The 13,147-nt window shown below is 46.7% G+C and overlaps 1 protein-coding gene across 1 annotated transcript in view; it reads right to left on the bottom strand.

Annotated features, from left to right (window-relative positions):
• Positions 1 to 13,147, bottom strand: part of LOC146161156 (dachshund homolog 1-like) — a 39,670-nt gene that overhangs the window by 12,630 nt on the left and 13,893 nt on the right. The window contains exons 5-8 of the mRNA XM_083384294.1: positions 5,723 to 5,822; positions 5,278 to 5,362; positions 642 to 745; positions 28 to 195 (exon numbers count right to left, since the gene is read on the bottom strand). Coding sequence (XP_083240420.1) covers positions 28 to 195; positions 642 to 745; positions 5,278 to 5,362; positions 5,723 to 5,822 — 457 coding nt within the window. The remainder of the gene's footprint in view (positions 1 to 27; positions 196 to 641; positions 746 to 5,277; positions 5,363 to 5,722; positions 5,823 to 13,147) is intronic.

Raw genomic sequence — 13,147 nt, 5'->3', positions numbered from 1 at the left:
TTGATTCCCGCTCGATAAGCATCTTACCTGGTTGATATGGTTGAGCATCGCCATCGAGGTGGGGGGGATTCCCGAGGCGAAGAGTGTCGGGTGTGACATCATCATAAAGGGGGCAAGGGCGGGATTTATTTGCTGCGAATCGAGTCCGTTGTGCAACCCGGAGGCGGCGGCCTGTTGATACTGGTGACGAAGTGCCTGGTGGAAAAGGTTCCCGTTAAATTCGCTTTTTTATTGAAAAAATGGCTGCAGCTTTTTTAACTTTTTTTGGATCTTAAAATTTGGGCAAATCTTAAATTGGGGAATTTCGATTCCCAGCCGAAATAGACAATGACACTTATAGAAAAGACGCAGCTGTTCAGTTTGTATTAAATTAACTTGCGTTTTTTAAGGAATAAGGTCTCGTTTTAAACTCGCGTTTTTAAATCTATAGCAATAGGATTACATTCAAGTTCGCATACCATGAGAATTTGAACTATTTTTTTAGGTAATTGGCACACGGCGAAACAATACGCAATTTGAATTATTTGAATTGTTTGCCAACATACACATACACAAATAGGGCATGCATTCGAAGCGTTTTAAGCCTAACGTTTCCCCGACACAATCCCTTACTTAATCCAAGATGTTGATGAGTAATATACCTGGAAGTAGGCTAAGTTGGCAGTGGCGTTGCTGTGAACATCGTTCGGCAGAACCGACATGCCTGGGTGGCTTTTGTCTTCGTCTTTGCTTGGACTCGTGCTCGCTGAATAAACAAATACTTTAATCGAATTATTTCAACTGCGTTTTTTACAAACAAACATAAAACAGCAAGAGTAACTGTGCCACACTGAGCGCTATCTTGCAGCACTCCACCGAGGTCTACTTAATTACATGCCTAATTTGTTTGGTTGAACATTTTAAAATTGCTTTGAAAGGTATAAGTGGCGTAGGCCATACATATCTTATGAATTCATGGTTTCACGCGCTACGCGGTTGACTGTGCGTACACTCTGTAATCTTGTAAAACGAGTTAAGAAACGGTAGCAAACTGTAATTAGGATCCAAATACAAATTGATCAGCAGAAGATTACAGCATCCTTTTTACCAATGCTACTGACACTGGAGGGGAAATTTCGAAATTCAAGTTGAGGCTGATTGTTACGTGGAAAAGCGAAGGACAGCGCGCGTAAAAAACGTCCATCAGCTTCACCGTTGTCGCTTCAGCAATTTCGCAAGAACTAGCGCAAGGGCAATAAGTGGCTCTGGGCATATAGCTCGATATTAATTACAGGAGCAGCCCGTATCCAGCGGTGGCCAGGAAGCAATGTAATACGATTACACGTGATCATACAACGGCGTCGCAGCCGCACTCTCCTTTTTTATTTAATAAGCAATATAACGCTGCCGTGTTTAATCGAAAGGCATGGGACCGGCGAAATCGCGAGTCCGGCTACATAGGCGCATATGGAGACGGCTCGTATGGCGTCGAACTGCGATTGTTCATATGTGGTATCACAAGACTTGGCTACTGTGTGTGCGCATAGCGGAGCAGTAACCCTGCGGAAAATGGCCGTCGTCCTTTACCATTTTGACCACGATCTGATGACAAAAGCTCGGTTGCGTTCGATTTCGCGCCTTAATGTAGTGGATTCTGCGCCCGGCCGACTGCCTGGGAACAAAAAACGAGCTTGAAGACATTGGAGGTAATCGACAAGAATGCGCCTGTCAAGTCCAAACGTGCTCATTTGGCAAGGTTTGCTTTCAAACGGCGCACGACCTTGCCAGTCAAAACATAGTATAACGTGATGGCGCTTTTATGATCTAATGGCAATGCTGCGGTTTCGGCTGGTTTAGATTGTTACACAGAACAAAGCTCTTTTTAAAGAATCTTTTTGATATTGGCCAATTTTTTTTAAATTGTTAACTCAATAACAATGCCTATATTTTATATGAACGCATATGAGGCAGAAAACAATTTTCGAACTGTTTTTGGTTCTCGGCGTGGTACGTGCTTCGTGTGCCTTCAGTTAGGTAAACCGCGTGTTTCCAGGCACTTTGCTTCCATCGAAATCTTGTCAGCGCATTGATCAAGTCAGTCGCCGCACAGACATAATGATACAGAGCAAACAGCTGCCAGCGGCAAATTGCCAAAGCAAACGTCTTAAAATAAACAGAGCAAATTTTTGTCGACTTCGTCCCGAATCACTCGAAATGTCAACGTAATTTGGCGGCATCGGGTGTTGCGCCATCGACGACTGGTGTTTCACCAAATATTCATCTGTCCTTACCAATATACGTCTGTAACGGATACGATAACAAATGCACTTGATACGGCAATTTCGACGATTGTGTCAAAATGATATTTAAATGGACCACATCGACCGACGCAAATCTTTTCACCGGGAATCCGTCTCATTTCTTTCGAGCGGGTCGCTGAGCAAATCTGGTTTTATTTTACCGAATTTATTGGGGTTTATCTCCACGATCGAAAATTCGCATTGCTGTGTTTCCAAGTTTGGCCGTCCGTTCAGACTGTCTGGTTATTACACTGTATTAGCGAATTGAAACTGTATCAGTTATCCGCATAAGCGTAGACAAACCAATATGCCGAAAACGTTTTCACAAGTCGAGTGAGACTATAATTACGTTCGCATTGCCAGACACAAATCGTTCCAGTTTTATTACACGCTTGGGAGAAGCGAGTGATGACACGCACTGTAAGGAAAAAGTGAGCTGGGCGCCAATGACCCTTTCCCGGCCTATTGGACACAAACAAAAGACAGCTCGATCGGGCGTAAACTTGAATGCGCGATCAACAACGCAGCGGGATTAGGCACTTGCCTCCGAACAACAGTTGTCCAAGGGGCGTGACCTCGGTTCGCACCCGCTGACGGCTTTATGACATCGGGGTGTCGGAAAAGAAAATGAACATGATGGCCATTTCGATCGCGCGCTCTCGCTGGCTTCTGTCAGTGCGGCCGTTTTGCGCCGCAAGCCTGTCATGTCCGTCGTTTCGCGTAAACGACAGCCCGCACCCCTCCGCTAACCCCCGTGATCGTTTCCGATCGAAATAAATTAAAAGAAAAAACATCTCCGAATTCGGCCGCGGCGACTTCATTAAGCGGCGGCCGCGCTGACATACGAGGACGGCAAACACGGCGCGCTCGTAAATCGGCCGCCGCGGCCCGACTTGTCCGATTCGGCGGGGCACGCATTTCTATCGACTGCTAAGCGCGGCGGCGTGACAGCCCGACAAATCTACGTGTTGGAAGCCGCACAACACAGCGCTCGTCCGATCCGTTCTTATTGGCCAAAGATAAATCCAATGACGTTTAACTCTAGGCATACGTGCGAGCGACAAGCGGAATGACAACGGATGAAAATCAACGACCGTGCGTCTTTTTGTCGCACACGTGTATGTAGCGTGTTTAAGAGGGTGCCCGGTGATTATTGACCGAAATCGTTTATCATTTCGGGCGCGCGCAAATAACTTTATCGGGGCGAAAATTTATCGCCGGGCAAATAGCGGCGGAATTAACGGCGCAGCGCTCGCAGGGTCGCCGGATCGGGCGGCAAGGAGAGGGGGAAGGGCGCCGTTAACGAGACGCGCCAATTGTAGTCGATATAAATTAAGACATTGTTATCGCTGCGCACTCCATATTTGCCCAAGTGCTCCAGCGCCCGTGCGATAAAACTTCGCTGGTTGATTACGACCAAACATGGGGCCGTGTGGGCCTGCGGTGCGTGCGTTTGTACATCGGGACGGGTGTGTGTGTGTGCGCGCGTGTGTAGTTTTGTTTGCGAGCTGAGAGCTATTGTGCAACGGTAAAAATACTCGCTCTTATGGATCTTAAAGATTAAGCTGGCAAGTCTCATGCACGCCGATTTTTTTTGCAAATCTTTTATATATAGTCAACTTAAATGCATTGTTTTCATTTTTAACCTTGTAGACCTTCATCACTTCAGCTAACACGGCCGACTAAAAAAGTTTCACACAAAAAAAGAGTTTGGCACCTTAAGTCGGGCGAAGAATAGCGGCCGGCTGCTTTAAGAGCTATATGCTGTAAATTGTAATTCGCTCACGATAGCTAAGCGAAGTAACAACTCGGAACGACTTGGTAAACACGCGTTTCTGAGAAGCGACTAAAAAGAGGCTTGAACTTGCAGTTTCCGATGCGGGTGCCTCGCTTCGACGCAGGTTCGCCGAAAATAAGTTTCGATGGATTTCCGGCGAAAACTCGCGACCTGCGAATTCGTGCAAACGAGCAGGCGCAAATATATGTAAAGGGCGCAAATATATACTGTTTTGTAAAGTGCTGTGCTGATACAGATTGCGGAATATAGGATTGTGGTTATTACTGGCAGTTTATTTTGGGCGGTTTTCTGGCCTTTTTTTTCGTTTGTTCGGGAGTGACTTGAAAGATCGTCAATCCTTGTAAATTGAGCTTTTTGACAATCTGCTTAAATACGTTTGCGCCCCTTTAGAAAAACAATACGATTCAAGTTTTTTAGTAATTGTTTTCTTTCAAAATGAAACGTTAAGCATCTAGTCCGCTTCGACAAATCAAAAAAATTTGCCGGTCAAAATTAGGTTTGATAAAGGAAAATTTGTCTTCTATGCAGTGCTATTTCATCATAAAAGATGTTTCAACTTTTATTAATTGCACGTTTCCACCGCCAACACATCATTCGTTAAGGTTTTTTAAGGCGTAAAGTAAGTAAGCGCGTGTTTAAACGGGCAATCCGCTTCCGGTCACTTCGCGGTAAAACATCGAGCGGTCGCCCTTCAGAAAGTCAAACCGCTTTCTTACCGCGAGCGCAAAACCGCCAATAACTAATTGTCGAAAGCGCGTCCGGAAATAACACTTAACTTCGTTATCTCTTGCTCGTTGCCTCGCTAACCAAACCGTACGCACGTAAGTGTATAGGAAGATATCGCGGCGCGTTATGCCAGCAGCCCTTGTCCTGTCTGATTAATGGCCCTTTCCGCGAAGGCCCCTGTTTTAATGGTAAAGCAATCATGGCAAGGTGGCCCGGGCGACGGACGCGCAAATACTACAGATAAAGTGAAGCGAATTGTGTCGCAACTTGTTTGCAGGTATATAGATACAGATGACGCGCCCAGAAGTATAAGCCCGGCAGTTGTGCGCACACACGGGGTACTTTTAGAGTGTCGCTTGCTCACGGCAGACAACAAACAGTATTGAGTATATTTAAACGCGCCGACCGAAACCCCGCCCGCTTTTCCCAGTAACGAGGAACAAACAGGCGATTTATTTGCAGTATAATGGTCACCTCTTCTGTCCAGCGAGTTGTCCATGCCGTGGTCCATACGCATGCGCTTGTGATAGGCCGAGTACTCGTTCTGGTTGATGAGACTCTGCAAGGAAAAAAAGACACACTCTGCAAATTGTGGGCTCAAGGGACGCTGATTATCGGACAATAACAGATATGCCTTAAAAAGGTCGTAATACAAACATAAAACAGTGGTGAAATATGTTGAATATACAGATACTAAGGTTAAAACAATATAAAAGTATTTAAACGTTTGATTTATTTTACGTTAAAATAAGTTTACCAACGATTCGCTTGTTATCATTTATCCGGAACTCTTTTCAATCCCACTAAATCCAATTTAAATCATTACCCAGAAATAAACTGCAATTTATGAATGAAATGGGGTGTGATGGAAAATCGGATTTTACAGAGAAAGTATTTGGGCGCCATAAATTTATCTCACATTGGCGATGACGTTGCTGTTCCTCATGTTGGCGTGGTGTGACATCGGATCGGCGGTCGGCGGCAGCATGGGGTACCTCTTCGGGGGGCGTCCCGGCCGACTGGGAAAGAAGGTGTCAGCGTTAGTGACAAAACGGCGGCGACGCGGCGCGTTAAATCCGACGCGAAATAAAATGCTCGCATGACAACTCTTGACACCCGCGCGTCGCATTCTCGCTTTAAATTCACGGCGAAGCGGCGACAAGGTTTGGCCGGAATTTAATGCGGCGTCCGCATTCGCGCAAGGCAGCCACACGGAAATCGATGAGTTTCATTTGTCCGGGATTGGGCAGGCGTTAACGTACAAGAGCGCCCGTTCGCCACATCGCGTCGCATTGTGACCTCACTATACACATATATGGGCACCTTTTCCTGCCCTTCCTTGCCGTGCACATGGAAATCGACCAATCCCGCGAGGTTCCACTGACAGTTGGCACGCGTCACGTGACGTTTTACGCTTCAGTGCGCGAGCAGGTTCGGGTCCCGCGAGGGCCGCACATTCGAAAAGCGTTCGGACCACGCGGCCGGAGTTGTAAGGATCGCGCGGCGAGTCCGACTTGGCTTACGTCACGCGCGACAGCGATCCGAGCAAATTAAATTATTTTCGGCTTCGGAACACAAACGGGTATTTCGCTCAATTATTAATGAAGCGCGCATTGCACCGTGCGACGCTTCTGTATAAACACGGCGCCCTGAAGCGCAACACGGAGCCGATCGACGGACGGCGTATTTTACCGCTTTCTGCTGTTTCTGATGTGCATTGTCGGAGGGGGGAGGGGTCCGCCGTCAAGATGCTATCGCGCTAAATTGCTGTCGTCGTTGTATTTGCGAGGCAGCGCGCACACATCGATGTCGCCTCGCTACGGTGACTGCGCGGCACGACGTAATGCGACAAACGCGGAATCGCGCGGCCAGTTCCAGCGATTTCACGCGCAGAAAAATCCGACAATATTCGACAGAGGATAAAACGATAATATAGGACCGGTGCCGATGCCAACGTACGTTTTGACAGAAGGAAAACGTTCCCCAACAATCATTGAATTAAAATATAAAAAAAAGTGTTTTTTGGTGACTTTTGTGTAAAAAATAAACAGGGCTTAAAAACTAAAAAATAAATTTGTGTGTTTAACTACTTTACCATGGCCATTTGCATTTCAGTATTGATTTCAACAATAAAAATGTTCCACTTTGTATGATATCGCACGAAAATCGTGTTGTGTGTTCAAGCAGAATTAACCTTTCGATTATGGCCACATAGACTTCGAGGTCCGCTATGTGCTGTTTGCAAGCAAATATCCCGGCGAGTCTCTTTCCATTTCGCCTTATCGCCTCGATACAGCGAAAGCGCTGAAATAAACAAGCAACAACCAAATCTACCCGCGCGATAAGGAAATACGGGCGCGGGAATCCGTTTCGATCATCATTACCCGAAATCTGAATGATTTATAAGTTAATTGTTTGTGGGGCAAACAGAAACAATGCGAGCATATGGCGGATTGCGAGGGGTCGGTGGGGGCCAGTGTTTGCCAAATGGAAGGCTGTTCCCAGATAAGGCAGGGGGACGAGGCACAGCGGGCGATCACGTCCGCAAAACGGGCAAGCTGTGACGTCCAATGCCGATTTCGGTCGCTCGGCAAATATTAAATGACCGAAACAGCGGGGCGGAACGACCGCCGCTTCAATCAATTGCAATTCGGGGGTCGACGAGTATTGCAATCGTTTAGGAAATAAAGGTCGGTGTGAGTCGGATGCAAACGGGACGGTTTCCCTGCTGCGCTCGGAATGAAATAAAATCCGCATAGATAGCGAATGATTGGCCACGTTCGGATTTGGGAAAACCAGCGTATCGCGGTCATATATGGCGGGCAGTGGCGGTTTATGGAAGGACGGACAATTTCCGCCCAGGCGCGCATCCTAATAGGGCGATGACTGTTGTGCAAAAACAACGACTGTTGTCTCGCATTGCTCGTCGTTGCGGTATAACCCTTCTCCTTAGTATATACTTTCGCGGCATGTTTTCGGCCCCGCTATGAGGCACAGGCGAACGGCGAGGAAGCGATCCTTCCTCATTCGTATATCAGGGAAGTTGTATCTGTGCGCGTGCGATGCCGCCACCTCGGTTTTCTGGCTTTGCGACGGAAGTTTTTCGCGGCGAGGGATTTTCGACCGATCAGAAAAGCGACATCGCTTATCATGCCGCGCGCGATAAAAGCGACAGTTTTAATTGGACTCCAATTTCCGACGCTCCGTATGCCGATAGATCAGCCGCGTCACAGGCAACACGTTGCTGAACTTTTCTCACAACCGCCCGTTAGGGGACTCAAGTTACCATAGGGGTGGATTGGCGGCGGTGAACAACACCCCCTTTGCACATTAGCATAACAAGAACTAAGGTATTTTTTAAATGCGCATTGCCCCTTTGCTGCCTCAACTTGATTCAGTAGGATGCTTCAATTATGAAATTTGGTCGAGTTATTTTGCCAGCTTAAAAACGGCTCGTCTTTAGCTGGTCATACAAATGTTTTGAGTCGACTCAGGTATGGTTAGGCCAGGTAATCTGTGCAAGAAATTTCCGGAGGCTCGCCTCTGTACGAGTGGCAAAAACATAACGGATCGCGCCGTTGGTGGTGGACACGTCGGTCCGCGCGAAGGTCGCCCGGAAATAAGGCGATAAGCGGCACAAATTGCCGCAATTTGAAACATCGTGTTCGAGACGCCGTGAATAATGCAGACGATCGGGACCGCGCATCATTAAGCGGGGCTTCGGGAATTTATTATGCAGGAGTGGCGCTCCCGTGCACAGGTACATATCGCCAAATTAGAGAGAGAGAAAAACGAAGAGAGAGACGAAATGCTCGCGGCTGTCTCGGGCGCCGAACGCGACACACAAATGCGGTCACGTGGCATTCGGGCCGTGTCACGCGGCAGCATGCGAATTGCCGAAGATAAAATAGCGTGTCGCAGATTAAGGCGACGCGACATCGGGCACCTTGAAACAAGGACACGGCTCTGCACTTAAGTTGCGACATCAGACCGCGCGCCAATCAGATTAATTAGCATCGTAATGTCGCCCGCGCACCCAACTGACGAGTGAGTGTTGCTTAGGGCCCGCCGCCGAAAAAAAGGAAAGCCGACGCAGTAAGAATACGACAGCTTAGCCTTAGAGCAACGTGGCGAATTGGAAGCTAGGTTTCTTGCCAAATTAAATCAGGTCCGTGACGCGGTCTCCGCAAAGCCCCAACTGCACGAGCATTTAGGTGTTCTTGCGCGCCCGTTTTTCAGGGAACATCAGAAAGAGAGTTAAAAGTAAACTTTCAGGCCACCGCGTGTTGCTTTTACGGCGACGCCCTGCCTCCATCGAGTATACGAAATGTGCATGCAAAGCGAAACCAAACGCATTCCGGATAAAATACATTTGCATGTAAAGCTGTCTTTCCAAAGGAACGCGACGCCGCCTAATCGTGATGCATCGATGTCGCGAAGAATTTTTATCGTCCGCAATTTGAAAAGTGACCCATCAACCATTCTCCGTTGTGGGAACAGGGCGATCCTAAACCCGACAGGATGTGAAATTCCACTTTTGACTGGCACCTTGAACAGCGTTTTTTCAACCGCTGTCTAGCCAAAACATGGCGTCCACTTTGTTTATATCAATGCGATTTGTTTAGCCCGCGCCCGCCAAAGAAGCAAACGCCCGACTCGCGCCCGTGAAAATCTAGCACAGAAGCAAGCCAAAATATTTACGACTCGGTGTTGATGTTTTTGCGACGCCGGCCTCTTGCGCGCCAGCACATACTTCCAAAGTAGGTCCCTCGCCCGCTGCAAAGCAGCCGTTCCTACGTTTTCGATCGCCGGGGCCCGAGAACGGTTAATCGCATTTCTATTACATCTAAACGGGAGCTCTTGCATCTGGATTTACAGAGGAAAGTGCCAATTTCCAGTCACAAAGAACAATGCGGCGTCAATCAAACCCGACGAATGCTGGGCGCTTTCGTCGCGCCAACAACACAATGGCAAGAACAGGCCCGACGCCGCCCCCTCGCCACCCCCTGAAAAGGTACCTCCGCTGCTTTCGCACGATTTTTTCCTGGATTTTGTTTATCGTTTTGGCAAGGTGAAACGCACGAGCCCGTGCAGTATTGCGGCGGCGGGAAGTTTCTACCAGGAATTCTGCCGAGAAATCGATTTCGAAAACAATTAAACTCGGTGCTGTGTGATGGCTCGGATTCCAAAGCCTTTCGGGCGGGAAAGTCGCGTTATCGCCATTAGGTTGGGCCTCGAAACAGAGTCAAGTTTCGCAGGTCGGGTTCACTATATGTATACAAAATTCACTATATGTATACCTAATGTATACAAAATTAAAAAATTTGGTCAAAAATCGTGTTGGAATGATACAGCCATTTCTAAAACATGATTGGTAAACTATAGAATTTGTAACAATTTTCCAGGAAATCCATGAATTATATAATTATACAACATAGCAAATGCAAACCTTTGCACGCCTAATTGTTTTGTTGTTTATTTTTAAAAAGAATTGATTTCTACTAAATTACTTTGATTAGCAGAACCCTTTCACCGCGCGGTAACACACGAATTGACCTCAAGAAGAAAAAAAAAAACTATACTTCATGGATGTTTTCGGCATCAGCGAAATTAAGTTATATATATACATTCACGCACTCCAAGAATCCTCAAACAGCGTATAAGCAGCGTTAAGAGGAGACTGAGCCGACAAAAATGCTAATACGCCGTGACGAGCTAATTCGCAATCCAGGTGCTTAGTGCGTAAGCGCTGGGGCCCAGTCTCTCGAGCCCGGGACGGGAAAGGGATTACGGGAGTTTGTTTGCGTCGGATTAGGCGCTACACTTGCTCGATACGCTAACTGAAGTTGAGGAATGGTTCGGCGTTTTTTTGTGGTCGAAATGGTCGTCAGTGGATAACCAACAAGTGGTTTTCTTTCTTTTTTTATGCACGTTTAGCTTGAAATGTGTTTATAAGAGTTTGGCTTTTCAATCGTGTTGGATATTTTGCTAAGTACGTCTAAATAAATTGACAAACTAAAAAAGTAAAGATAAAATTGCCGTTGTACTGATCGTAGTGCAGATTTAAAATGGCATAATCTTTTTTTGTCAAAATTCGTCTTTATATATTTCCAACGCTGGAAAGCGTTTCAATACGCGCCCATAAGAAGTATAATTTAAAGATTTTTGCTTTTTCTGTCTTTCTGAAAATTTTGAGACCAACATATTTTTCTACCGCAGCAGCAACAAGAAATACAACGTCAGTTTTTTTATTGCATGCACGATACGGGCAACAGGCGATGTGAACCGAACTCCGATCGAAGGCAAAATATTTGTGTCCTTGAGTTGCAAACAACATAATAACCGCCTTTTGAAATGCAAGAGTGTGCAAAATGCACAAGAAAATTTTGCCCTGAAACTTCCGCATGCCATATCGAGTTGCAGCTTGAAACAATAGATGATTATGACACGGCAAAGTAAAAGTGAGACGAACAATGAGACGGGAAATTGGCCCACCATCTGTTAGCGCCAGTGTTGATTGCTGAGCAGTTCCCGTCGGGCCGCTCAATAGGCCAAAGCAAAGCGCGAAAGCAACTCTGTGCGTGACGATACGAGGTAACATAATATCCCAAAACCCGGCTCATACGAGAAGCTCTTGGTGAGGCAAAACACGACCCGCGGCAACGAAACCAAGTCCGCTTGCTTCCCGCAAAAGGAGAGCTCATATAAAGGACGCATTTCGCAGCGGTGCGAGTTTTCTCGTCGCCCAAAGGGTTAGGCCAGGCGCCGTGATATAAAACGCGCGATAATCGCCTCTGAAAGTGACAAAATTCGAGCGGGCAACAAACAGGTCGTTTGCCGCTCTCGCCGGCAGCATTGCTCCTGGCCGTTTGTGTCGCCGCGCTTTCCCAGTGGCGGATTAAGCCTTGAGCCCTGCCTGGCGGCTACGGAATGCGGAATGCTAATAAGGTTGACAATCGGCGTCTCCAATCTCGGCAAATGTATATCACAACAGCCGTAGCACCCATAGCAGCTGTCACGGTCCCGGTTCGCCATCACTTGCTCGCTCAGGCGCGCGCGCGATTTTCGACTTTCCAAACAGTCAACAAATATTGGCGCCCGATCGCAATCAACTCGTGACATTTGTGCGTTTCCCCGGGCCCGGGCGTAAAATGCCGGCCATTGTGCCCGGCGCTCCCCTCCCCTGCGCCGAGCAAGGCGATATTGCGGGAGGGGAGAAGGGCCCGGTAATCCGGCAGATAGCATCGATCGAGCGAGCGCCTGTTTGTTAGTTTACACTAATCGCGATCTTTCGAGTTAGAGGCCCGTCGCGCAACAAAAACTTATTTTCGCCGCGCACGTATTGTCTTATTTTTCGTTTTCTTCTTCTTCTTCTGCTTCACATGACTCGGCGTTCGCGGCTTACGGCCAAATCTCAGGCGGATCTTTCGAATTGGTCAAGCACGACATCAGTCGAAATAACTGTTGCCGTTTGCGCTGTATACTTCAACTCGCGCAGAATTCGAAAATACCAACCGACGCTAACGCACAACTCCTTGCATTCCTCAAGTGTTATGATCCAAACTCAGCAAAGCGGCTTCTTTAAGCAAACATTTTACCAAGTAAAGTCGAAGTGTATTTAAGGTTAAAGTCCATATTTATTTCGATTTATGGCGATGAGTTTAAGGGCAAAATGGCAAGTAGTTATGGATTTTGTTAAACGTTACATGTGCCAAATAATTGAACAACGGCATCAGCTTAGATGTAATGACACCCTAAGTACAATCACAATAAACATCGATCAAGGACAATTTCCATCTTACTGCGTATATCCTCCGTTTTGAATGGCAATATGTCATGAAGGAAACGCACATTTTGCCATCCTGTACTATTATTTGAAATAGAACAAACTAAACTGAATAGCGGTGAACGCGAGCGCGCAATTAGTCGGTTTCGTTTTGCATTTACCGCTGAAACTTTTATCAACGTCTGTTTCGACGGAACAGAGTGATGACGCGTGTTTTTGTTACACTTTTTCACTCATATCCTTTTACGCCAACGCACAGTTCTGATAAATGTATTAATTCGATTGGTCGAACACTTTCGCAACTCATGGTATTATTTAACATAAGGTCAACTGACCAGAAGCAACTGCAGTTGCAATGTCAACAAAGTTGTGCGAATAAATTTGGAGATTTTTTATAGCAATAAACTCACCTAACAAAAGTGTTAGTAATTCTAATTCCTATTACCCTTTTCTTGGAAGATTTAATGCGATACGTTAGGGTGGCATACCTACGGCGGTAAACAAAATACCTTTCACCATTTGAGAATAGAGTGGAAACGTGATACAAATCCAAGCCAG

This window comes from Ascidiella aspersa, chromosome 3, assembly GCF_963924565.1.
Source record: "Ascidiella aspersa chromosome 3, kaAscAspe10.2, whole genome shotgun sequence".
NCBI classification, from domain to species: domain Eukaryota; kingdom Metazoa; phylum Chordata; class Ascidiacea; order Phlebobranchia; family Ascidiidae; genus Ascidiella; species Ascidiella aspersa.
The sequence above is the reverse complement of the archived record's forward strand: the minus strand, read 5'-3'. Positions and strand labels throughout refer to the sequence as shown.